We start from the raw sequence: 26262 nt of genomic DNA on the forward strand, positions 1-26262 counted from the left end.
GATCCACTAACCTGAGAAACCAAGGACATATCGTGAGTGGACGTCTACGTTTGACTATGACTTATGAGCCTCTAATCATGGGATTCAAATAAGTTTTAGATCAGATGTAGTAATAAGCTTACGGAGATGATTGAGTGGTCAAGATGGGACCATCCACCCTCGGCATAAGAGGAGATTGACTCGAGGAAGACGATGCAGAAAAATCCCTGGCCAGAGTAGTGAGTATATTGGAGAAGGCGTTCTCCAATGATCCCCGTTACGCATCAGTACTAATCGAATGACGCATTAGGGTTTGATGATGAACCATACCCTAAGTCGTTCGAGAGTCTTGCGCAGGTGATAGATTATACATATACGATAACTGATGAGGGTAAAGGTTCTATGAGAGAGTTCGAGACTACTCAGTATCTTCTAGAGCACAAGGTATAGCTTGGCACCCCACGGGCTGGAAACTTAACCTATCGATTGGGTTAAATCGATCCTTATTTAATTAATCTAGATGTTAATATAGTTAGTTAATTAGGTTGGCCAATAAATATTTTTGGCCATTAAAGTTATTAACTAGAACGATACATGGGCCTAAAGGGTCACACGCACAAGGTCATAAGGGCATTGGTGGATTTATTTTACTTTGGAGGTTTTTGAGAAAAACCTTAAGTGAAATATAAAGAGGTAAAGGGGGCTCATTTTAAGCACACATGCAAGCCTGACTTGAGAGCCCCCTCCTTTCTTCATTCTCTATATCAACCAAGGAGAGAGTCTCCAAGAAGAGTTGAAGAGGAAGAAGTGGAGATCCAAGCGCCGAATGATCGCATGGATACTTATAGAGGTCGGACGTGTGAACGGCTTCAAAATGATCTCAAAGTAAATATGCCAAGGGTGTAATAAGTTCCGATGCAATTTCTCATCTATTTTCAAATGTGCGCATCATTTTACCTTGCGGCATCGCATTTCGCGTTCATTTCCCTGTGCTATAGCACGAGCTGCTCGATCACGGCAGTCATGTTACATCACTAGGAACAATCCAGATGCATTTATCACTCCAATGGAACATCCCACTACTCGTGACATGGATAACCCAACTCTGCCAACAATATATTTTCACATAGATGAATCATAATTTTCAAAAGGAATAGATGAGACAAATAAAGATCAGAGTCTGGATTATGAAGCAAATATCAAAAAAAAAACTAAAGCATAATAAATACTTTAAATCTCAATCATTTAACCATGTTTCTAATTTTCAAAGCATATCACAGAAGATATGCTCGAAAAAAAATATACAATGAATGTAGCTCTTTAGAGAAAGCAAGACTAAATTCTCCACTTTCATTATGATGGACACCCCATTTTGGAATTATTGGGGAATTCAAAAAGCTAAAACAGGATTGTGAGTAAAAAAATTAATTAAACACTATGGACTTAATATTCTATGATTACTTGATCCAATGGCAAAGAACAAAAAGAAATGAAAATACGAAATAAACCCTATGGAATTAATAGACATGGTTCAGAGGGAAATTTGGATATTTTGGATTAACAGTGTCCAACTCAAAGTAACCGATGGATGCCCACCTAGTTTTATAGTAGAAACCAGTTTTGAAGATCAGACAATAGTGATATATATTATATACACATCTTATCAGGGTTAAACTACTAATATTTCATAGGATGGACTACGTAATAAATTTACCACAATAAGAGTCCCATGGATAATAGGAGGAGACTTTAATATCATTAAGAATTGCATTGAGAAAAAGGGGGGATGTGATTTGAGTACAGTAGGCATGGACACTTTTAATTCAGCTATCATGCATCTAGAGTTATATGAACCACCACATGAAGGAAATAATCTCTCATTGTGTAATGGGTGGAAAGGACAACGTAGACTATATTAAAGAATGGATCAAATATTAATGAGCCATAAGGCCCGATGCTACGATCAATATGTTATCCAGGATCTGCCCTGTAGACTCTCATATTTTCCTCCTGTGGTGCTTATCTATCAATAAGCATCTAGAAGAGAGAATATGCTTCCAATGACCTTTGAAGCCATGAGGTTAAAACGACCACAGTTTGCTAATGTAGTCAAAACTTTATGGGATATAGATCAAAGTTGTAAATCCATGAACAACCTCAGCATTAAACTAAACCTAAATATGTCCTCAAACGATGTAGTAGAGACATATCTGGCAATATTTATGGTGAGCAAAAGAACCAAAAAAAATTGACATGATCACAAACTATCTTCAAATTTATTAAGAGTATAATAGAGCTGAAGAATTATCCAGGTTCAAGTGAGAATTAGATAATAGGGACAAACAATTTGAAATGTCTCAAAATTAAAAAGTGTATGAAGGAAGGTGATATAAACACAATATTCCATGACATAGATAAACAAAAAACAAAGAAGAATTATTACTCAACTATGTGAAACAAATATTATGACAACCCAAAATTTATGGAATAAAAATTTGATCTTTATTATAAAATATACTTTTCTCTGAAACTTTTAGAATAGATCAGGCCCTATTAGATATAATGAATAAAAAATACAACCAAAAACTGTGCAGCCATCCCACCTTAAAAGAATTAAAATTAACTATCCAATCAATGAATATCAATATTAAACCAAGAGCAGATGGATCCACATGGTATTGAGAGATAGTTAAAATAATTTTACGCTGATATTCATCAATTGTCTTAGGCTAAATATCCACCTACAGCTTGGAAGGCAAATGTATCAGTTATAATATACCAAAAACTGAGCAATCATCATTTTTTTCAGAAATGAAACCAATTTTCATATGTAATGTAACGTATAAAACCATTTCCAAAGTTCTTAGTCAAAGACTCTGTAACTTACTTTCTATTTGTATAAACTAAGGTAGATAGATAGACAGGTAGGTAGGTAGGTAAGTAAAATTGATAGATATTTGATTAGTCCAAGTCAATCATCTTGTATTTTGTGTTTTTTTATCTTTTTTTCCATTACCTTTGTAACGCACCCGTATCATTGTAGGATGGGTGTGGAAGATCTTCTCAGAGTGGACGGAGTCTCAAAGGGTTTTTAATAGTGATATATTTAACAAACCGACGGAAGTTGTTTTGACGAGTGTGATGTGATGGAAGCCATTTAGGATGGGGTTAAAGGGGAAAGTTTTGTTAGAGCAGTCAACCAGGAAGAAAATAAATATCTTCAGTGAAAACAGGGGCAATTCAGGGGCCGAATACAGAAACTTAAACAAGACTTTCTCCTTCGGTACATCATTCTTTGACTTTGAATACTCAATTTGTCTCCCTGTGTTTCCCGTTTCCGGTTTTCTTGCCCGCCGCTGCATTTTCTACGCGCTATTCTTTTTGTCGTTCTCGTTTTCTGACTGTAGGTTTGGTCGGTGACCTATCTTATTCGTCACAGAACACGGCACAAAACGATTGACAATGACTGTCAGATCCGCGTGAGCATCGACAGAAACTTTCCCTGGTGAATAACTTACAGAGAAAAAGGAGGAGAGAGAGGGAGAGGATGGGAGATAGGAGAGAGATAAACCGACGGAGAGGAAGCGAGAGTCAGAGAAAGAGATCAATAAACTTGACCTGGGAAAGAACTTAGAGAGAGACACAAGGAATGGGAGAGAGATGAAGCAAGGGAAACGAAGAGAGAGATGGAGCTAAATAGATGGGTAGATAGAGATATAATAGATTGCCCTGGTGACGAGCTTAGAGAGAGACAGATGGACATGGAAGAAAGATAAAGAAAGAGAGCGAAGGAGATGAGAGAGAGAGAGAGAGAAAAAGAGAGAGAGACAGATAAATATACAGGTAGAAAGAGATCTATAAACTTAGAGAGAGACAGAGGGAATAGGAGAAAGATAAAGAAAGAGAGCGAGATAGATGGGAGAAAGAGAGAGGGATAAATAGACAGGTCGAAAGAGATATATAAACTTGCCCTGGTGGAGAACTTCGAGGGAGACACAGGAAATGGCAGAGAGATTGAGGAAGAGAGCGAGGGAGATGGGAGAGAGATAGAGCGAGGGAGAGGAAGAGAGACAGAGATAAGTAGACAGGCAGATAGAGAACAAGAGAGAGAGAGATGGGGTTGGGGGAAGTGGCGAGTCTAGAGAGTGAAAGAAAAGAGGAAGGCATGGGAATAGACCAAGTCCTGGAAGCGCACGCCGGGGAGTTCGGGCGATGGCAGCTGAAGCATTTCCTGATAACTTGCTTGGCTTGGACTTTAGAAGCTATCCATACGATGGTCATGATCTTTGCAGACCGCGACCCGGCGTGGCGCTGCCTCGCCGGACCAGCAGGCGATCCCTGCAGAGCTTCAATTGAGACCGTCGTCGGCAATTGCGAGCTTCCGTCAGGATCGTGGGAATGGATTGGAGGGATAGCTTCGTCTACCGTCGCTGAATGGGGGCTCGTTTGTGGCGCAAGATACAAGGTCGGCCTTGTTCAGTCTTCCTTCTTCGCCGGTAGCATGATCGGTAACTCTCCCAACTCTTTTTTTTCTCTGCATCTTTCTGTCCCAAATGAACTGCATGAGTTAAAAGATCTCGGCCACCGAGTCTTGTTCCACCTGATTGATAATTATTCCTTTCTTTTTTATAACTCTGGTTTTCCTCACTCTGACGTGAAAACTAGATTGTATGTGGTTGTCCAACAAGTAACGGTGTGTCCTGGTGTGCATGATTGATAACTCTCCCAACTCCTTTTTTTCTCTGCATCTTTCTGTCCAAAATGAACTACATGAGTTATCTTTCTCGGGCTTTCTTTATTTCAGTGAAAAGTTGTCGGCCACCGAGTCTCGTTCCACCTGATTGATAATTATTCCTTTCTTTTTTCTAACTTTGGTTTTCTTCAATCTGACGTGAAAACTTGATTGTATGTGATTGAGCCCCAAGTAACGGTGTCCTGGTGTGCAACTGATATTGTAATTGGGGCGGTTTCAGATACCATACATCGGATGGATATGAATATCAGCCTCATAACGGATATCAGGATGGATACCGTAGTGCTTAGTAGGGTTGGACATTTAAGATCGAGGACCGGTTAGACTGGACCGAACCGGGACTGTAGGTACTCCATCTGAGGGTGGATCGGTTGGGGTCCAAGGGTCAAACAATACTGGAATGGGAAGTAAATAATTATTTAATATTTAGAAAAATTAAATTCATTATTTAATATTAAATGTTTATCTAATATCTTTTTTGTAAAATTTACAAAGGATGGAGGCGAAGGGGTATAAATTTATTGCCTGCAGTTCTAAAGCTTCATTATGTTGATATAAATTTTCTGCCTGAATATCAACATAAATTTTCTACTTTGTCGTTGACATTGACTAGTCTAATTGACCAGACAGGGACCTGACCGGATAGGACCGGGACCGAACATGAACTGGCCGGATACCGAACTTTAGGTAAGGTCTATGTATTTGCTAAAAACCCGGACCGAACCGGGACTGTCAAACCCTAGTGCTTAGGATGTGGAGAATGCCAGTACTAGATATCAGATATCAAAATCTGTATTTTTTGTGGTCTTCAGATGTAGATATCCTTCGGTAACTGAGTCCACCAGTTGACATCAAGTTTGGTAACTGACTTTCTTGAGCCCTAGCTCAATTAAAACCCAAAATCAGTCAAATTATTGAAATATTACAATAAAAAATAATGCATGCCCATCCTCCCCATGAGTATTTTAAACTTATAAGGGTGCGTGCTCAGTTAGTTCTAGCTAGTGTTCATTAGAAGTCCTAAACTTTTCTGACTCACTTACATGTATCACTTATTCTCCTTCTCAAGTCTAAACAACAAACACTCCCTTCCCCTTTCAGCTTCATCAACCGGAAGCTTTCCGATGAGTGTTTTAAACTTATAAGGGTATGTGCTCAGTTAGTTCTAGCTAGTGTTCACTAGAAGTCCTAAACTTTTCTGACTCACTTACATCTATAACCTTATCTCCTTCTCGAGTCTAAACAACAAATATTCCCTCCCCCTTTCAGCTTCATCTACCGGAAGCTTTCCGAAACAAATAACTCTACAAACTAAAAGAAAAAAACCTACTCATGAAGATCATTTCCATTGTGTATCAGGAGCTGGGGTCTTCGGCCACCTCTCGGACTCGTTCATGGGGAGGAAGGGTACATTGTCCCTCGTCTGCGCTCTAAACGCTCTATTCGGTCTTCTCACGGCGCTCTCGCCGTCCTTCTGGTTCTACCTCGTCTTCCGCTTCCTCACCGGCTTCAGCACTGGCGGAGTCGGCCTCTGCGCCTTCGTCCTCGCCACCGAACCCATCGGCCCATCCAAGCGAGGCATCGCCGGCATGTCAACCTTCTACTTCTTCTCCGCCGGTATCGCCGCTCTCACCCTCACCGCCCTCCTCCTCCCTCAATGGCGAGCTCTCTACCTTATCACTTCTCTCCCATCCATCCTCTTCCTCGTCGCTGCACTACCCTCTATCTCCGAGTCTCCGAGATGGTACCTCGTCCGAGGAAGAACAGCAGAGGCGATGAACATCATGAAAGCAATCGCTAAGACCAACGGCAAGACCATCCCCGACGGCATCACCCTAACACTAGACGGCGATAACGAGAAGAAGGGGACTTTGCTTGATGTTATTCTCACGCCATTGACGAGATTACGCCTCGCGCTGGTCGTCTTCATCGCCTTCTTCTGCGCGATAATCTACTACGGGCTCAGCCTCAACGTCGTTAACTTGAAGACAAGCGTCTATCTGAGCGTGTTCGTTAATGCCGTGGCGGAGATGCCGGCGTATCTGATCACGGCGACGCTTCTGGAATGGCTGGGGAGGAGACCTCTCAGCGTGGGAACGATGTGGGTTAGTGGGTTTTTCTGCCTTGTTGGCGGCATCGCAGCCGTTGAGATGAAGAAGCTAAGGCTAGTGTGCGGTGTGATCGGCATATTCAGCGTGTCGGCGACGTATAACTTGATTTATATCTACACGGCGGAGCTCTTTCCGACGACGGTGAGGAACGCTGCTCTTGGTTGTGCGACGCAGGCGTCTCAGCTTGGGGCGATACTTTCGCCGATGGTGGTGGTGTTGGGGGAGAGGATTCCTTTTCTTATGTTTGGCTTCTGTGGCGTTGCTGGTGGATTGTTGGCGCTTTTACTGCCGGAGACGATGAACAAGCCTTTGTACGACACGCTGGCTGGCATGGAGGAAGGAGAGAGTTCGGAATGGGTGGGGAATACTAATGAAGGATCAGTGGTGGGTATTAGTAATTAGGAATTCCTTGTTGGATTAAATTGGATTACCGTTTTTTTAGAAGAGGTGGCAGTCTTCATGTATTCCTTAACACGTCTTGTCAAGCTCATGCTTGGTCCAAGGTTGAGCTTGGACCACATCTGTGGGAATCTACATTTTCCCATCGGTTAAATGAGCATGCGCGATTTGACTACAAGTAGAGAGGAGGGATACATGTGGATCTCCTGTTGCTACATTCTTGTGAATTGTAATAATCAATTTTAATGTTTAGTACATGCATTAAAGACAGGAATTTCTATTGGGTTCTCACGCTTCGGTTGAAGGCTAGAAAACACATTTTACTGCAGTAGACTCAGAAATTGATTCCAAGTTAATATCTAAACTTAAACAAAAAAGTGTGTATCTTGTGCAGAACTTTTGCTACCCTTCAGGTATTCCCTTAGAGATTGTTATGAAGATATTCACATGTGTAGCCTAGAAGTATCCACATGATCACGGTAACCTTGGATAACTCATTCTTCCTCTTCAACTCTATTTGAAGCTCTTGTAGATGTTATGACCATGAAGACACTCTTCTAGGTTAAAAGAGTAAAATGATAAGGAAGAAGGGGGGAGGGGACATTTAAGTCTGGCATTGGTGCCTAAAATTGGTGTCCATCCTGTATTTATATTTTACTTCAAATGTTTCCTAATTGTTTTTGAACTAAAAGATATATCCAATAATGCCCCTCTAATCTATGTGTGTGACCTTCTATGTACATGTATCATTCTATTTAATAACTATAATATTCTAATTGAAATTATTAGACTACCTTATCAACTAACCATCCTAACATATATATTAATTAACTAAAGATCGATTTAACCCAGTTGATAGGTTAAAAGGGGGAGGGGGCATTTCCATCTTGTAGGTGCCAAGCTACATCTTGTGCTCTAGAAGATAAAAGTAAAACTCTCTCATGGAACCTTTACAATATTTGGTTACATTTTATGTGTAATTTGTGTATCTATGTAAGACTATTGAATGGCTTAGGATATGATTAATCATCAAAACATAATTTTTATTCAATTACCTCTGACGTATATTGAGGATCATGAAGAACGCCTTCCCTAATATTCTTACCACCCTGGCCAAGGATTTAGCTACATCCTCTTCCTTGAATCAATCACCTCTAATACCAACGTGAACGATCTCATCTTGACCAATTAATCACCTCCATGTACTCCTTAATATATCCAAGTCAAGACGTATTTGAATCTCATAGTTATATAATTGTAAGACGTAGTCAAACCATAATTCTTAATATATCTACGAGATGTCCTTAGGTCTCATGTTACTAGGTCACACAGACAACATTGACCTGAATCAACTTGATTGACATACCATTCAGGGATTCATATGGATAAATTCACTAAACGCTTTCTCTAAAAGAGCACCCACCATCTATCATTACTATCTCCGCACTAATGCGCACAGGATTGGTGATTTTTATCTATCTCTCTTATCCATCATATAAAAATATTAACATTACATGTTTAAAGACTAGTGATTGATATATTATGATCTCATCATAATTCACTATGGCATCGTAGGTATTCATGGATTTCATTATGAATGTCACACACAAATAATAATGAATAAATATTTTTTTCAATGAACTTAAATAAAATATGACGATATGATTGACTTGATGGCCATATAATATCCATCATTTTTTGTGAGGTATGTTGTTCCTAGCTTATCGCATCGCAATATGTGATTAGGTTTAAACAAATAATAAACTTCATTTAGGAGAGATTGTACCCGTAATAATTACTATGCGGCTATGGTGGTTGCTTTGCATTCGTCCTTCGTGGTAGAGCATGCCACAGTAGATTGCTTCTTTGACAACCAGCCAATCAAGCTACATCCCAAGAATATGTTATAGCTATTGGTCTAACAATGATCTGTGTAGTTGATAAGCCTAAAAAATGCACGTAAAATATCTCGTTGTTTTGGGTTTTAGACTTATGTAATAAAATTTATAATTTTTCTTAATCACTAAATATGCATATAGAGCAAGTAAGGGGTCGAACCACAGGGAGGCAAAAAATGAGAATTTTTATCCAATTTATATAAATTAATTCAAGAATGAATTAATTTTGCAATTAATAAATCTTAATTATCCTTAATAATATTCTTTAATTAATCAAAATTAAGTAAAATTTAATTTTGATTTTTAATATTTTGGTCAGAAAATTCAAGATAGGAATATTATAATTTTAAGCTCAGATTAATTCAGATTATTAATTTCCTAATTATTATGAATTTTAAAACAATTTTATGAATTAAAATTGGGAATTAAATAATCAAGAAAAATATTTTAAATTGGAGTTCAAGATAGATGAATTTTCGATTCAAATTTTATTTTAGGTTTTTTATATATTAAAGTAAATTTCTAAACAATAAAAATTGAAATCTAGAGAGAGAAACTAAGAAAATCAGCCTAGAGAGAGAAAGTGAAGAAATTGGGGAAAAGATGAAATCCGACCCTAAATCAAAAATCTAATGAAGCAGAAATGTTTTAAATTGATCTAGAATTAAGGATAAAAAATAATATCTTGGATCAGAATAAAAAAAAAGTGCTAATTTCATTCAAAACACACTTCTAGGGCATGTACATTCCACCCATGCCTCGGCGTTTTAGAATCATTCAAGAAGATTGTTGAAATATAAATCAGAAACTTACATTTTTGAGTGCAGAAGAAAGATCTGTCGACTTCAAGAACCCCTCTTGTGTCCTTCCTGGCCAATTGCTTGGGGGAGAGCATCAGAAAAGCACTTTTCGCCCTTTTCCAGACCTCCATTTAAAGATCCAACCGTCTGGATTGTAGAGGGGGAAACGATGAACCTACCCTCAAAATTTCAGCCTAATCGGACATGTAGATCTCAAGATATCAAGGTTTTAGTGAGAAAAATATCTGAGCCGTTGGATTTATTTATCTCTCCTCCAATAAGCTTGGAAATGGCGCGTTTTGATTGGCTAGCATGATTATTTGTCGTTTTCCGCTTTCTCGGATCCAGCCCTGACACGTTGTTGTGCGCGTCGTCAGCCCCTAATCATTGGCAAGTGATTTCGTCATTTGAACGGCTAGGAATGCTCCACGTCACCCTGAAATAATAAAAACAAAAGAAAAGGACAAAGGGTCTTTTTTAAAAATATTTTTTTTTTTTTTATTCTCTTAGCCGCAATCTTTGACCATTCTTCTCTCTCTCTTCTCTCTTTTATTTTAAATCATGAGCCGCTATTCTTCTCTCTCTTCTCTCTTTAAATATTTTAAATCATAGCCACTTATGTTGACTATTCTTCACTCTCTCTTCTCTCTTTATATATTTTAAATCATAGCCGCTTATATTGACTATTCTTCTCTCTCTCTTCTCTCTATTTATTATATAATAATAACCACTCATTCTCTCTCTCTCTTTATTCTTATTTAAATAAATATATCCATTTATTCGCCCGAATTTCGGGCGAATGACGTGGATACTCCTTAGTAAATATTTAAATATATTATAAATGCCAAATAAATAATATGTGTTATTTAAATATGTAAAAATCATTTCTCGGCTATATAATGGTCAAGAAATTATATAAAAATACGTAAAATTCCAGAAAAATCATGGAAACACTTACCAACCTTTCGCCAAGTATTTAAAGCCCTGTAAAAAATATTTCTTCACTGAAATGAAGTTAAATTCCATAAAAAATGATAAAAAATCAGAATTAATAATAAAATGAAAGGTTAAATGATCTATATTTATTTTAATATGATAACATGCAAATATAGTCATTAAAACACATAAATATAATATAAAATTCATTAATTAATCATGTTAATTTGCAAGTTATCAGTAGTGCTTCACAGCTCAATTAACATCACTATAAAAGTTGAAATTATTATGAAACAATTAACTGAAATTACAAAATTCCTTATACATAATGAAGGAGATGCTTGAGAGCCCTCTAATGACATGCTTGGGGGTCACATTGGCAACATTGTGAAATTAAGTTGACAGATCTTGTTGACAACATTGGCAATGTATGGGCATGTGAAATTAAGTTGGATCACATTAAGTATTGGCTACTGATTCGCATGTATAATTTGATTTCACACAGCATGGAGTATTTGTGGGTTTGCATTGGTCCATATTGGCCATGCATAGTACTTTAATATAATACTACTTTCAAGGTTGAAGAGTACATGTAGGATGACAGTGGAGAGTGATGTCTAGGAAGTGATGAGCAGAACGGAGCCAAAACCCATGATGGCTGTTTTTATGCCTTGGAGATCCAAGCTAGGACAAGAATATCATTGACATAGATGAGGATTTAGATTGGTCCCTTAGAAATCACTTAAACAACGAGTGAAGAAATGGTTTGAGAGTCAAAAAAACCAAGGGTGAGAACGACGGCACTTTTGAAGGCCAAAACGTGAGAAGGATAAAGCAAAGCAATAAAACTGGGAGGTTGACACATGAGAACAGTTTCCACAAGATGATTGATAACATCCTAAGCTCGTTTAACTCAAGTAATTAGCACATTTTTAACCATTTAAAGACTTTAAAATGAGGTTGTTATCATATATTTACATGTTAATTACTATTCCAAGTGAATCTGATTTTCCCTTAATTTTCTGTTAATTTATGAATTTTATGAAAATTATTTAAGCTTGAATAACTCTATTTAAATGGAAATGGCAGGTTTAAAAATTAAATTAAATTTAATGTTAATTAATGTGGGGATAATTTTATGAATTTTCTAGATTTTAGATAGAATTATAAGGAGAATGGGAGTTTTAAGCAATTTCTAAAGTCAAAGGGACCTTTTTTACGATTTTTTTGCAAATATACCCTCAAAGTAGCTCTCTGTAAGCAATGCAGCCGTATATATCCAATGAAAAAATAGTTTTAAAGTCTTATTGAATTAATATGGATTTTTCTATGGGTTTTTTGGCACTTTTTGAGGGAAATATGGAGGAGAGAGAGAGCGGAGGAACATAATGATAATTACTTTGGGGGTGATGTCGGTTTGCGCATGCAACCAAAAGCAGGGACTTTTGCACAAATTTTCAAGAAAGGGAGACTGTGGCGCCACCTGACAAGATCTAGTTCGTCGGAAAAGAATTGGACGGATTTAATGTGGTTGGCAGCAACAATTCTTGAGGGCTGTAAATGCACTGCCCGTGCTTTGGATACAAACATGCACGCATGGGAGGTGACATGGCGACGTCTGAGTGGACATCGCTGGTAAAAAAGCTCAAGAAGGGGTTATGTGGCACGCCAAGAGAGAAGCCACCAAACTTCTGTACAAATGGCGTCAGCCAATCAGAAATCAACACGACATTTGAGTGAATCAAAATATAATTAAATAAAAGAAATATTGATCCAATGGTTAGGATTGGTCAATATTTATTTGTCAATTACTCTTTATCCTGAAGTCAAATTGAGCTCAAATCTTATGGGCTTGTTCATCTTAACCTAATATTTCTATCACTACGATTGGATCCATCAGATCAAGCCTACATCGATGGGAAAAAATTAATTAAGTACTGGGGTAAATTGGTAATTTTTACCATTTAACCTAAGTATAAGAACCAAAATTTGAGCTGAGGAGCTCATTCAGGACGAAGCTCTTCCACTGCTGCAAGACAAAGGGGAGAACCAGCCTGGATCAACTCTATTTAGTATTTTTATTTCATTGTATTTGAATTCTAGTGTATTTGGGATTATTTTTCAGTGAAATTCCTGATTGTTCTTCCTGGTCTTGGACTGAAATTCTAAATTTCTTGGCTTGAACGGCATGTACAAGCCCTTACTGAGATTTATAGGAGTGATGATTGAATTGAGCTAACAAATCCAATTCACATTATGAACAAAAAAATAACAAAAAAAGAGTTTAATTTCTAGTCAAGAATAGATTATGTTTATGAGATAGTAGTGAGACAGTTTGGGTACGCAGTTTCCTTAAAAACAAATTAACACTAAATTTTCTTCTTAACCCTTCTACTTGACTCCTTTGATCCTTTTATTGGATCAAATAAGTTAATTTAGAGAATCCTCGATTCTTCTATTCTTCTCATCTCCTCTACCCTCCTTTCCAAATTTGTCATATAATTAGGGTAATTTGATCTTCATTGAAGATCAAATTAATCCCAATTAGGGTCAGATCTCTCAATTGGATCAATAATCGATTTGCCCAACTAGCCTCCCTTGGACAACCCCTATACTTACCATCATACATCTTACGTTTAGGGTGTTACAAGTTTTATTGCATGAGCTGCAATTGACAACTATAGGGGATTAAAAATGGATAATTCACCGCTTATTTCTGGTTTATCAATGTTCATGTAAGAAAGCATAGGAGATATCAAGCTGTTGATATTGCAATTATGGGTTGTAGCAAAGGTGAGGAGAATATGAAGAGTTATCATTTTTAAAAATCAGACCCTAGGTATCATGGTATTCAATACATGAGAGTTGGGTGAAGTGTTGCATCACGTGGCAAGATTTGCTGTGATCAAGGGATTCTTCGACCTGGAGCTTGGTCCAAAAACCCATTTGCAGCCAACAATTTTGGCACTGGGTAGAGCTGGAGCCAGATTCCAGGTAAGATGGCGAAGAAGATATTACCTCGTGAATAGCTTCGCTCCAGAGAGGATGTTGAGGAGCAAGAGAAATCAAAGGAGGTTCCAAAGGGAGGGGTGGAGGAGACTTAACAGGTGGTGAGGGGTACTTGGAGGAGCATGTGTTAGATTGGAGAGGAGTCTGAAGAACTTGGGTGAGGTAGACTTTGGAGACAAGGAAAGGGAAGGGTGGTGTCGGGCTTGTGGTGTGGCTGTATGAAATGAGTGGATGATGGAGTAACTAGAGATGGTCAAGACTCTTAGAAGAAAAAAGAAACATTGGAGGAAGTGGTAATTCCCCTTAGAAGAGAGGTAAAGGGTTGAGGAGACTAGGAGTTGCTGGCATGGGAGACATATTAGAGGACCACGTGATGAATGGAAATGTGCATTCCTCAAAGAGCACATCCCAAGAAATAAATCTGCATTGGGAGCAGAGGTAGTAGCATCGATACCCATGATAATGGGTGTAGCATGTGAGCATGACACAATGTTCAGAGTGTTGAGTAAACAAAAAATATGACCTGAGAGTTTTATTAAGAAAGACAACAAAAAATGGTAAGATCTTAGTCTAGAGGGGTAGAGATTAATACCTCCTATGGAGATCTGTGACCCGAAACTGTTGTCAGAAGTTGATTGTTTATCTAGACAGCAGTCGTGATGGCTTCATCCCAGGTGCATTGAGGAATAGAAGCATGTTGCATCATAGTTTAGGGGGTTTTGGCTATGCATCAATGATTATGTTTATCTGTTCTTTTCTAATGAAAATTGGGTGGGTAGGAGATCTGATGCTGATGCCTCGCACAAAACAGTGTTGATGTAGGGAGCAATATTCTCTTCCCCAGTACGAAGAAAATGTTCAAATCTCGTGATTGAATCTGCACTCAACCTGACCATAGTTTCATTCTTGAAGGGATAGAGAAGGGTGAATCTTCTAAGTTTCACTGTAGGTAACATAGTTGGAAAAAACTAAATGTGATAGAATGGGAGCAAGTCCCCAAGATGTTTTGCTTCTGGCAACAGAATTAGATCTAATTCTGATTTTGTTTTCTTATTCTTTTTCGCTATCTGATTATGTTTTCCTTTTAAAAAAAATTAGATCACGAAAAAGGCAGATGTTTTGCTTCTAGACACACCATCATTTGCAGGCATGTGGTTCAGAAGATGGTAGGACAATATATCAGGTGATGTTAGCATCACAATGTTTACCCTGTTTACCCTTTATTGGGTGATCAAAAAAATTTGAAGTACCCATTCCGATTTGTTTTCTTATCTCTAGTCTCTGCTATGGGCTGAGAGGAATATCTCAATCTTGAGTTTGACCTCAAATCTTTATCTATAAATTTTTGATTGGTTGATTTATTGACTGATTTGCTTAAGAATGACGACTAGTCCAATCAGCCCATCCAAGGATTATGTCTGATCTTTTGCACATTTATTGGACTTGCATAGTACACTTAATGAATCCACATTGTCAATAAATCTAACACTATTTGAAACTTTCCTTGTTATGTAACTTTGTCATAATTGCATGGTAAAATGTTTGAGATTAATTAGTGACAGTATCTTGGAACTTGTTGGGCTTTCATTTTGAAAAAGCATAAATAAAGAATACCAAAGGTTTAATGTATTACACACACATTAAATATAAAATGATTTTTGGCAACAGAAGGAAAATGAAGGCAAAAGTGAGTTAATGTTCTACTGAATCTCTCTTGTATTCATTTTCTAAATGTTTCATATGAAGTAAAGATTTTATGTTGAAAGAAAAATGTTAATAATATACAAATATACATTCCTGTATAAAATTATTAAAGATGAGAAAATACAAAGTCTTTCATCAAAGGCTTTCAAAAGAAAAATAACAGAAAAAACTTATTTTGGTTAAATATTTCTTTCAAATAGTATCCACATGTACTGAAATAAATTTCTTAAGTGGTAAATTAGAAATTTCTTTGTAACATGATCCCAATGTACTAAAACATAGGCCATTAATCTCATAAAGATTCATTATTTTACCACTAATAAGTAGCAGGTATAAATGAAAGAAATCTCACCATTGATAATGTATATATCATTTTTATTAAAGAAACAATGACACTTTCCTATTCGAAGCACATGAAATAATTCTAAATAACATAAATGGGTTTCAAAGAATACTCACCTGGAAGAAAAGCCATGAGATAATGAAATATATACTTATGTCAGTGATGTCTGGTAATCAACATTTCCTGGCTATAAGCAGATGAAAAGATACTAAATCACATAGATGGGTAGAACATACATCTATGTCAGGAGACATTAAATTTAAATTTTAACAACTAATTATCATTTCCAGTTCTAAGCACAGGAAAAGAATGGAGGATACCACCCACTTGAGACAAATTTGTAATACCAGAGTGTGTATCGAGTTTGCGAAAATTCAATGTAAGTTCTACCATCATCATTTCTGGCTCCAAGCACATGAATAGAAGGTCTAATATAAAGTTGAGAGATCACTCCAGATAATATTGATGAAAGTTAAACTTATATCAGATAAAACCAGATGAATTCACAACGAAAAAAATATAAGCCAATCACAAAGATGAATTCAGAGACCATTCAGTAGGAAAAAACTATATCTACTCATCATCAGTTTCTTCAACTAGACCGATAAAACTAGCCTAAATGAAAAAGATAAGTTCAGTGACTACTCACTTCATAGAAAAACTTGATGTATATATGTATAACAATACAAATAATATCTCACTCGTCATCAGTTTCTGGTACTAAGCAGATAAAAAATATCCTAAGTCAAATAATTTTATTATGAAAATCCTGAAATCAAAAAGATAGTTTCACAGACCTTTCACTTGGCAGAAAAACTTTGGAGTGTATTAAATATTTACGTCAATAAATTTAAACATACTCATCATCAGTTACGGCTTTAAGCTGATAAAAATAACATATATCATAAAGTCAGGTTCACATCCAATCACTAGATAGAAAAACTTTGGAGTTGAGGAGAAAATATTTATATCAACACAAATTCTATCTACACACAATCAGTTTTAATTCTATGCAGAGAAAGATATACTAAATCAAAGAGAACAGTTCACAGACCACTCACTTGACAGAAGAACTTTCCAATGGAACACTTAATATTCATATCAATGCGCATTCTGTTACTGATCATCAGTTTTGGTTCTAAGCAGAAAAAAGATAACCTAAATCAAAGAGATCCATTCGGAGATCGCTCAAATGATCGAAAAAGTTTCGAGTGGAGGAAAAAATATCTATATCAACGCACATTCTATACTGATCATAAGTTTTGGTTCTAAGCAGATAGAAAATAACCTAAATCAAAGAGATCCATTCGGAGATCGCTCAATTGATAGAAAACTTTTCGAATGGAGGACTAAATATTTATATCAATACAAATTCTACCTACCCATCAACAGATGAAAGTATCCTAAACCAAAAAGATGGGTTTCAAAGCCAACTTACTTGAGAAGTTGCTGAAGGTTGATGCCCCAGGCAGAGGCTAACCGTCGCACCATCTGCTCTGGCGACGGCCCCTCCCATTCCTCCGGTAGTTCCATGGACGACGCGGCATGGAGGGCCATAAGGATTTCCCTCTTGGTCTCCCCCTTTAGCACGCCGGGAGGGCACCCCCCTTCTTCTCCAACCAAATCTACCAACTGTGGACAAATTTGAAATAAGATAATATTTGCAGTTTAATTTGATAATTTTACCCATAAATTAGTAGTTATTAGAAATAATTGAGATTTTTTATTGAAAGATGATTGAAAGAGGGCGGTCACCCGACAAAGCGGTAACCACCTGAAATAGTTGAGATATAAAGGTAAAATAAGATGATAAAAGCAGTGTTCTGAATCAAGATTCTCGGAAAACGTTGTCGAGTTAAACGCGATGGGATCTCATGTAAGCGGTAAATGAAATAAGTTAAGGTTGGTGTGTCTAACCAGTATATGAAGGTAGAAGGAATATAGAAAATTTTGCAGGTCGGGTTGAAGAAAGCTAAAACAGAGTTGGTTTTGTTAGTGGTGATGGATCTCAAACTTGGTTGCAGTATCTAACGCTCACCACCCGATTAACCAAACTTTAATTATCAAATCTGTACTTCCATTGGTTCTTCTGGCTTATTGAAAACTAGGCAGTTGGCAGGAAAGAAAGATTCATGAACAGAAAATAATAAAATGGCAAGTAAATATGTGATTATCCCCTTTGGGTGATAAAGATTTGGCCGGCAACTGCACTAAAGACATCTGAAAGATATATATGTTAATCACGGGTTTCAGTTTGAAAATAGCGGGTACCAAGGACTTGAGACATGCTTTAGTTACCGAAAAAATATAAGTTATAGTATGTTACGATCCCCATGGAGATCTAACAAAATCAAGAAATGGGATGAGGGATAGAGAGGAGAATAGGAGAGATGGAAGAGGTAAGATAGAAGAAGAGAGAGCGATAGGTGAAAAAACTCTCAAGAACCTCCGAATCGGGAGTTCTTGCCCTCACGAAAGCCGGATACAGCTACTCGTGCCAAGAAACCACAGAGTGATCATTCATCAAAAGTCCCTCTAATGACCCTACGATTTCAAGAATCGGTTAGCTCACCAGGACTCTAACAAAGTACAGTAATTTCACTTTGGGCGAAGCAAAGATTTAATTAAGAGGAAGGCCAACATACTTTTAGTCATATGAATTAAAAAACAGGTACAAAATTTTGCAACTCGGAAACTGGTAATGCAAAAGACAAAATATTAGCTAAGAAGCAAGAAATCCCGTATGGAAAAAATCGCTAGTTCGAACAACTTTGAGTTTGATCAGACCTAGTACCTGATTGACCCAAGAGAGGGCGATGTCAAGAAGGCCCTGCTCAAGGAGAAACTGGGAAATGGCGCAAAGGACATGGGCGGCAGTCTCGTCGCCGAGCTGATCTAGCGCAGGCCCAGACCTGTCCATGAGCTTCACCAATAACAGCTGATCCCCGGTCGACAGCACCTCGGCATAAGCCGAGTCTACATCTCCGACGTGGACTGAGTCCAACGCCCGGTTCCACGATGCCCAGAGCTCGCCCCTGTCTCCGGCCGAGCCAGAATTTCCCACAAAGTCACCGTTGAGCTCGGGGACCGGCCCAGCAACTCGTATCGCCTCCAGCGTGGCTTCGTCCTTTGACGCCTGCCACACGCTTCTCGCCGAGGGGCCCTCACCGAGCCTGAACGGTCCTGAGCCCGGGCCCTTTTCCCAGGCCCGCCGGCTGCTAATCTGATCTTTGTTGTTGTCTGTTCTTGATGGCCTGCTTTCTGAGGGAAGACTTTCAAGGCCTCTTCTTGGACCGGCGCATGTATAAGGGTCCGACGAGAAGAATCTCTCGGTAAAAGCGTATCTCCCATTGGAATGATCGCGGAATCTATCCGTGAAACCGCCCAACATGGTGTTTCCTCTCCTGCTGGAAGACAGAGAAAGGTCGCGTGCCATCTCATCGACTATCCTTTCGAGGCCTCGGACCCGGTTCTCGAGGGTGACCATGCTGTCGTGAGACCCGCCCATGAAGTCCTGGTATTTTTTTGTAAGGCTCAACCAGGTTAGGTGAAAATAAGAAGTTCTCTTTTCATGAATAAAGAAATGATATATACAAAAATAAAACCAAGAGAAAGGTTTGATAAGCAGGGGAGAGCATTGCGCGGTTCTAGAATATCGTCGAGTGTATGTCACGATTAGCGTCTGTATCACCGTTTACAATTATTGTTTTGTATGAGCTATTTCTAGTAGTGTAGAAAACGAACTCAAAAATGGTCAAATAAGAACGTCAAGCAGAGTGAGTTGTCTAAAACCAGATATGCTCGTTTAGCCAAAAAAATTCTTACAACTACGACCTCTGTGTAAATATCTCAAACCTTTGTAATCCTGCTCGATGAGGGAAAAAGCAATCATCAAAGTTTATGCAAAAATGCAGAAATGAAAGGGATTAAATGGCGCTTTATACTGTAGTTCTCCAAGAACCTTTCTTGATTTGGTATCATGAAGTTCGTACATTGAAACAACTCAGGTGTTAATGATGAAGCTAAAAACAGAGAACGAAAGTCCAATCTAAAACCTGGACCCAACTGATATGATAAGAGAAAGGAAAAACAGCCATCAATGTTTTAACAATTCTTCCGTTCTATTCTCAAAATCCTTTGGTGACAACTTCGGCATTAATAAGAAAACTAAATAACTACCAGTTACTCTGGGACCAAGTGAAGCGTTCACTATAAAGTTCTTGTTCGCGTCATCCAAATCAAATGAGCAAATGAAATAAAAATTGGGATGTACAGTAAGAAACATGGTCGCATGTAGAAAAAAAAATTATGAAATTAAATGGTTTCTGAGATCCAAAGGATACCTGAAGCATGTTCATGAGACTTGCTTGTTGTCTTTCTAACAACGACAGCTGTCTTTGGATGGCAAGCCAGTTTCCCTTGCTGTTTGCAAAGGACTCGGAATGGCCATCAACCCGTGAAATGATTGGATTCCTAGGACTATTTACTTCCTTGTCATCCACATCTGAAGATCTCACTCTGGCATCTCTATAATTATATGGTCTTGACTCAGTAAGGTTATCTTGAGCTTGATCTTGAGATTCTCCTCTTCTGGGGGTCAGCACTTTCTGTTTGAAGATACTGTTCAAACTCACGTCGCCAGAGTTCATTCTCTCAATAGGCCCACTGCAAGGTTTTTCCTTGCGATCAATAGTTTCCAATCTTTCATCACTCAACTCTCTTCCACGGCTACTCAGAGAAAGAGCAGACTCAAGACCTCTGCGCGGCAAAACCACTTCAACCGGTAGGTCATCCGAGATCCTCGTCTCGAGCTTCTGAAAGAACTCAGCATTCAGCTCTTTATCTGTTAAAGAAGGCGCTTTCTTCTTCAAAAGAACTGCTGCCTTCGCTGGGATTGCACTGCCTTTTGTGTCAGAGATGTTTTCATTTGAAGGGGCAGGGCTAGCCCCAAACTTTCTAAGAGATGCGTCTGACTGGTCAGTTCCAGGATTTAACTTCAGAAGGCCAAGTTTTTCTCCAATATCATTTGAGGATGAGCTTCTCCGATCTGATTAATCATTCAATATCTTAATGTCAGAAAACATTTCCAAGAAACAGTAGAGAAGAGCAGCATGTAAGAAAATTGGACAGACCCTTGTTCTCCTCCACATCTTCTCCGCTTCCTGTAAGCTTTTTCCATTGAATTAAAGCCTCGCCTATGCTATCCCTCACAGGTTTGACCTGTTAAGAACACAGGCCACCCACATGAGGATCAACATTACTATAGATATATTAGGGCTTCAATTTAATTTCAGAACATAACTTCCCGACTTAAAACAATGATTCATGTAGAGAGTAATAAAACCTAGAGAAAAGAGAAGGCGACAAAGAGAGTAATAAAACCGAATTAAAACAATAACCAGCAACAAAAAATAAAAATTATATTTATTATAAGTTTTGACTCGATAAAAGAGTGAAGAATTTGTAAAAATTAAATTGAAGCCAAACTCCATTGATGATAATGACAAGCACCAAGAATTTTGATTTAAATGCCAATCTAGGACTGTAGTTCCGGATCGTCCCGGACGTGGACGAAAGATGGGATGGGACGAATTTCGTCCCGTCCTACGTCCGATGTCAGGGACGTAGGACCGGACGGTTTTTTCGTCCCGTCCAGTCCTCCCGGAATGAATTTTCGTCCTGAAATTCGTCCCGGACGAAAAAACCCATTTTATATTTTTAATATATTAATATAGATTTTTCTAAGTATTTTAAGGGAAATATGGAGGAGAGAGAATGCAAATGGACATATGTACAATTAATTCTGAGCAGTGTCAGTTTGCACGCCCGAAAAAACACAAGGACCTTGATGCAAATTGTCATAGCGAACCCACGTGGCAAAATCTCAACCATCGGATGTGAATCCGGCGGTTTTTCGTCCACATCGGTTCGTCCATCGTCCGAGACCTCTGGACGGTTATTTTGTCCCACGGGACGAAAACCGTCCCATCCGGTGGTCCCCGGACAAATTTTCGTCCGTATCTTCTGACAGTACAATTTTTCATCCCCAGACAAAAAAATCGTTCCGTCCACGTCCCTGAACTATATCTAGGATGAAGGGAAAAGATTACCTTATCAAAGCGGGAAGAATCGAGAGCCGCAACAATAGCATCGGTGTTATCCCCAATCAAATGACTTGAGTGAGAAGCCAGGACACACAATGTGTCACCCGCAGACTTGCGAGTAGCCCAATCACTATTTTCAAGGCATTCACGAACACTTTGAAGAAGAGCTGGAAGGGTTTGTGGTGTGATAGCTCCAATCTGCAAGGAGGAAGAGGTCGAGGCATCATAACATTGAAATTTCGGGAACAAACCAACCATTAGCATGAAGAATAAGAAAAGAGAAACAGCAGAAACTAGTACTCAATATCACACTTTCAACAGTTACAGGATTTTCAATGGATCTGATACAGTCCTCACCAGGACTTATCAAAGCAAACGGCGTAAGAGGGCGTCCACGTCACGTGCCAGCGGGGAGTCTGAGCGCCCGACCAAATGAGCACTACCGGGAGCAGAAGTGAATAAAGGGGGCAGCAGAGGCAGATGGGGGACGGTTTTTTTCAGAAGTTGTTACGGGGGAGCTCTCGGGAGGAGGGAAGGTTGATTCGTCTACTTGGGAGGAGGGAGCCGATCCGGTCTCGCCTGCCGTTACCGTTCTTCTATTTGATTCCTTCACGCTTGAAGACTATCGTTCTTATTTCCTCTACGGATCGCATTTTCTGGTGTTATCGTTCTTACGCTACGTACTGAGCTCTAAAAGACAAACATTCGCCACTCGTTCTATCGGATTCTATCAGGATCCTCAATTTGTTGTATCTGTCCATTACGAGGAAGATTTTGGAAAGAAAATATGAGTTCCAGGAGAGGGAAGGCATAAAAACAGATGCCAGTTGAGTAACCATACGAAGAGAGAGGAACGACACAAGAAACTGTGATCCGATTAGTGAGATGAATTGCAGACACCAGCAACCGATATTATATTTTCAACTATAACAGGATTTTCATTGGATCCTAAGTTTGATATATGTTTCATAAAAAGTCGATATTTGTTTTGAAAGGAAAAATTAGTTCCAAATAGAGAGAGCAAAGATGCCGAGCAGAAGAAAGTGTAAAAGAAAATCGCCAGAAGAGAAAGAAAGAAACGATAAATTGTACACCGATTGGTGAGATAAACAGCAAACACGAGAACCCTATATAATAATTTCAATTTTTTCACAAGAGTTTGGAAGATGTCAAATGATTGCAAATGAAAGAAAGGACAAAAACATTGACAAACCGAAGAAAAAGTCAAATTAAATCACCACAAGAGTGAGAAAAGGAAACAACAAAATTGAAAACCGATTCAATAGACAAACAGCCGACACAACTAAGAATTTATGAAGATTTTGGAAGAGAGAAAACACCAAAAGAAAAAACAAACGCAAGATAAGAAAGTTTAAAACTTAATCACCAGAATCGAGAAAAAAAAAAAGAAATGACCAATGGTGAACCGATTAGAGAGATAGTTTCCTCCTCGTTCCGCAAAAAAAGAAAAACATAAAGAAATGATCTTTCCTCCGAACCTGAGAAAGGCTGGATGCGACAGAGAGCAAAGCCCCCTTCGCAAGGAAGCTCTGGCCGCCCAAAAGCTTAGAAATTCTAGGGCACAACTTCTGGAAAGCAACCACAGCCGTAGCAGAGCCCTGCGCACAATCGATCACCCTAGCCAAGCAAGCCGACGCAGCAGCCTGCGCGTTCTTGTTCTGCTCCCCCAAAACCTCCAGAAGCGGCTTCACAAACAAAGAAACCGCAGATCCGCCATTCTCCCCGCCCAATCCCCCCCCGGACGCAATATACAGCGAAGAAAGCGCGCCGATCGAGTCTCGGCAGGCATCCCGAACTGAACTATCCGAAGAAGGATCCTTGATCCGGCGAACAATGTGGGAGACGATCTTGGGAAGATGAACAGCGGCGATTTCGGGATGCGCGGAGCAGAAGAAAGCGAGCAATCGAAGGCATTCTCTGCGAGCGGTGATCGGCGAGTGGCGAGAAGACGGTTCGAGAGAAGGCGGATCGTGGAGGAGGCAGCTGAGCAGCGTCGGCGCGCCTTCCGGAGGCAGAGTTCGGATCAATCTCTCCAAATCTTCGATTCCGATCTGGCAAGTATCGCGATCGGAGAGCTTGGCGAGGCCGGCGAGGATCTTCTGCTTGAGTTCGAGCATGGCGTGGTGAGAAGATTGCGCCGGGCCGGCGGAGGAAGAGGAAGAGATCGCCATCGCCGCTGGTCTTGAAGCCCTCGAGCTCGACCTCGAGGAAGGAGTGGCCATGGCGGAGCCCTCAGATCTCATATATATACCATGGAAGTTTCTTGGGGAAGAAGCAAGCTAGAGAGAGAGAGAGAGGGGATTTGAGAGTGAAGAGGAAGAAGGGCGACAGGAGAAGAGAGACTGGTTTTAGAGAGAGAAAGTGGAGAGCTCAGAGATGATTGCCCTAGAGCGAGAAAGAGGGAGAGGTATTTATAAGTGGATACAGAAAGAGAGAGGAGAGAGAGATTTGTAAATGTAGAGAGAGAAGGAAGAAAGAGAGGGAGAGAGGAGAGAGGGTTAACGGTCGATTTAATGGAGGAAGAGCCTGGTTATAGAGAGAGAGAGGAAGCTGGTTGTAGAGAGAGAAAGAGGGAGAGAGAGAGTCGATCTGGAAGGTAGAGGGGAAGCGTAGAAGTAGAGAGAGAAAGAGGGTAGAGACTACAGAGAGTCAATTTAAGAGAGGGGAAGCCGGTTGTAGAGAGAGAAAGAGGGTAGAGAGAGTTGATTTAAGAAAGAAGGGAAGCTTGGGTGTAGAGAGAGAAAGAAGGTAGAGAGAGTTGATTTAAGAGAGAAGGGAAGCTTGGTTGTAGAGAGAGTTGATTTAAGAGAGAAGGGAAGCTTGGTTGTAGAGAGAGTTGATTTAAGAGAGAAGGGAAGCTTGGTTGTAGAGAGAGTTGATTTAAGAGAGAAGGGAAGCCGGATGTAGAGAGAGAAAGAGGGTAGAGAGAGTTGATTTAAGAGAGAGGGGAAGCCGGATGTAGAGAGAGAAAGAGGGTAGAGAGAGTTGATTTAAGAGAGAGGGGAAACCGGATGTAGAGAGAGAAAGAGGGTAGAGAGAGTTGATTTAAGAGAGAGGGGAAACCGGATGTAGAGAGAGAAAGAGGGTGGAGAATGTCAATTTAAGAGAGAGGGGAAACCGGATGTAGAGAGAGAAAGAGGGTGGAGAATGTCAATTTAAGAGAGAGGGGAAACCGGATGTAGAGAGAGAAAGAGGGTGGAGAATGTCAATTTAAGAGAGAAGGGAAGCCTGGTTGTAGAGAGAGAGAAAGAGGGTGGAGAATGTCAATTTAAGAGAGAAGGGAAGCCTGGTTGTAGAGAGAGAGGAAGAGGAGAGAGAGTTGATTTAAGAGAGAAGGGAAGCCTGGTTGTAGAGAGAGAAAGAGGGTAGAGAGAGTCGATTTAAGAGAGTAGGGAAGCGTGGTTGTAGAGAGAGAGAGAAAGAGGAGAGAAAGAATCGATTAAAGAGAAGAGGGAAGCCTGGCTGTAGAGAGAGGAGGGGAGAGAGAGTGGATTTAAGACAGCTGCGAAGCCTGGTTGTAGAGGGAGAAAGTTGGAGAGAGTCCATTTAAGAGACCAGGGAAGCCTGGTAGGAGGGAGAGAGAAAGAGAGTTAATTTAAAGACAGCGGATGCTGGTCGTAGAGAGAGAGAGGGAGAGAGTCGATTTAAGAGTGAAGGGAAGCGTGGTTGTAGAGAGAGAGAGTTAATTTAAAGACAGCGGACACCTGGTCGTAGAGAGAGAAATAGGGAGAGAGAGAGAGAGTCAATTTTAAGGCACCGGAAGCCTGGTAGTAGAGAGAGAAAGAGGGAGAGAGAGAGTTAATTTAAAGGCAACGGAAGCCTGGTAGTGGAGAGGGAAAGAGGGGCGAGAGAGAGACCATGTAAGAGACAGTGAGAAGCATGGTAGTAGAGAGAGAAAGGCGGAGAGAGAGAGAGTCCATTTAACAGGAGGGGAAGTCTAGTTGTAGAGAGAGAAAGAGGGAAAGCCTGGTAGGAGAGAGAAAAAGGGCGAGCGAGAGTTAGAAGAGAGAGAAAAAGGGGGAGTGAGAGACCATGTAAGAGAGAGAGAGGGGGGAAGCCTGGTAGTAGAGAGAGAAAAAGGGGAAGTGAGAGTTAGAGAGGAAGCCTGATAGAAGAGAGAGAAAAAGGGGGAGTGAGAGACCATGTAAGAGACAGTGAGAAGCATGGTAGTAGAGAGAGAAAGACGGAGAGAGAGTCCATTTAAC

The 26262-nt window shown here is 39.6% G+C and overlaps 2 protein-coding genes across 3 annotated transcripts; one reads left to right on the forward strand and one right to left on the reverse strand.

Annotated features, from left to right (window-relative positions):
• Positions 1-3651: 3651 nt before the first annotated feature.
• LOC144707582 (organic cation/carnitine transporter 4-like) lies at positions 3652-7528 on the forward strand. Its single transcript, XM_078580770.1, has 2 exons — positions 3652-4487; positions 6092-7528. The coding sequence occupies exons 1-2, from the start codon at positions 4094-4096 to the stop codon at positions 7243-7245; spliced, it is 1548 nt and encodes a 515-aa protein (XP_078436896.1). The 5' UTR covers positions 3652-4093; the 3' UTR covers positions 7246-7528.
• Positions 7529-12258: 4730 nt separating this feature from the next.
• On the reverse strand, positions 12259-24905 carry LOC144707452 (microtubule-associated protein TORTIFOLIA1-like). 2 transcript variants are annotated; one of them, XM_078580563.1, is made up of 7 exons: positions 23536-24905; positions 22043-22234; positions 21065-21152; positions 20276-20979; positions 18727-19446; positions 17371-17564; positions 12259-12567 (listed from the first exon to the last, which is right to left on the reverse strand). In XM_078580563.1, the coding sequence occupies exons 1-7, from the start codon at positions 24298-24300 to the stop codon at positions 12522-12524; spliced, it is 2709 nt and encodes a 902-aa protein (XP_078436689.1). In that variant the 5' UTR covers positions 24301-24905; the 3' UTR covers positions 12259-12521. The 2 variants fall into 2 exon arrangements, with proteins under 2 accessions (XP_078436689.1, XP_078436690.1); XM_078580564.1 differs by lacking the exon at positions 12259-12567 and adding an exon at positions 15920-16119 and having other exon boundaries at positions 23536-24904.
• Positions 24906-26262: the final 1357 nt, after the last annotated feature.

The sequence above is a fragment of the Wolffia australiana genome, chromosome 9 (assembly GCF_029677425.1).
Source record: "Wolffia australiana isolate 7733 chromosome 9, ASM2967742v1".
Classification (NCBI taxonomy): Eukaryota; Viridiplantae; Streptophyta; class Magnoliopsida; order Alismatales; family Araceae; genus Wolffia; species Wolffia australiana.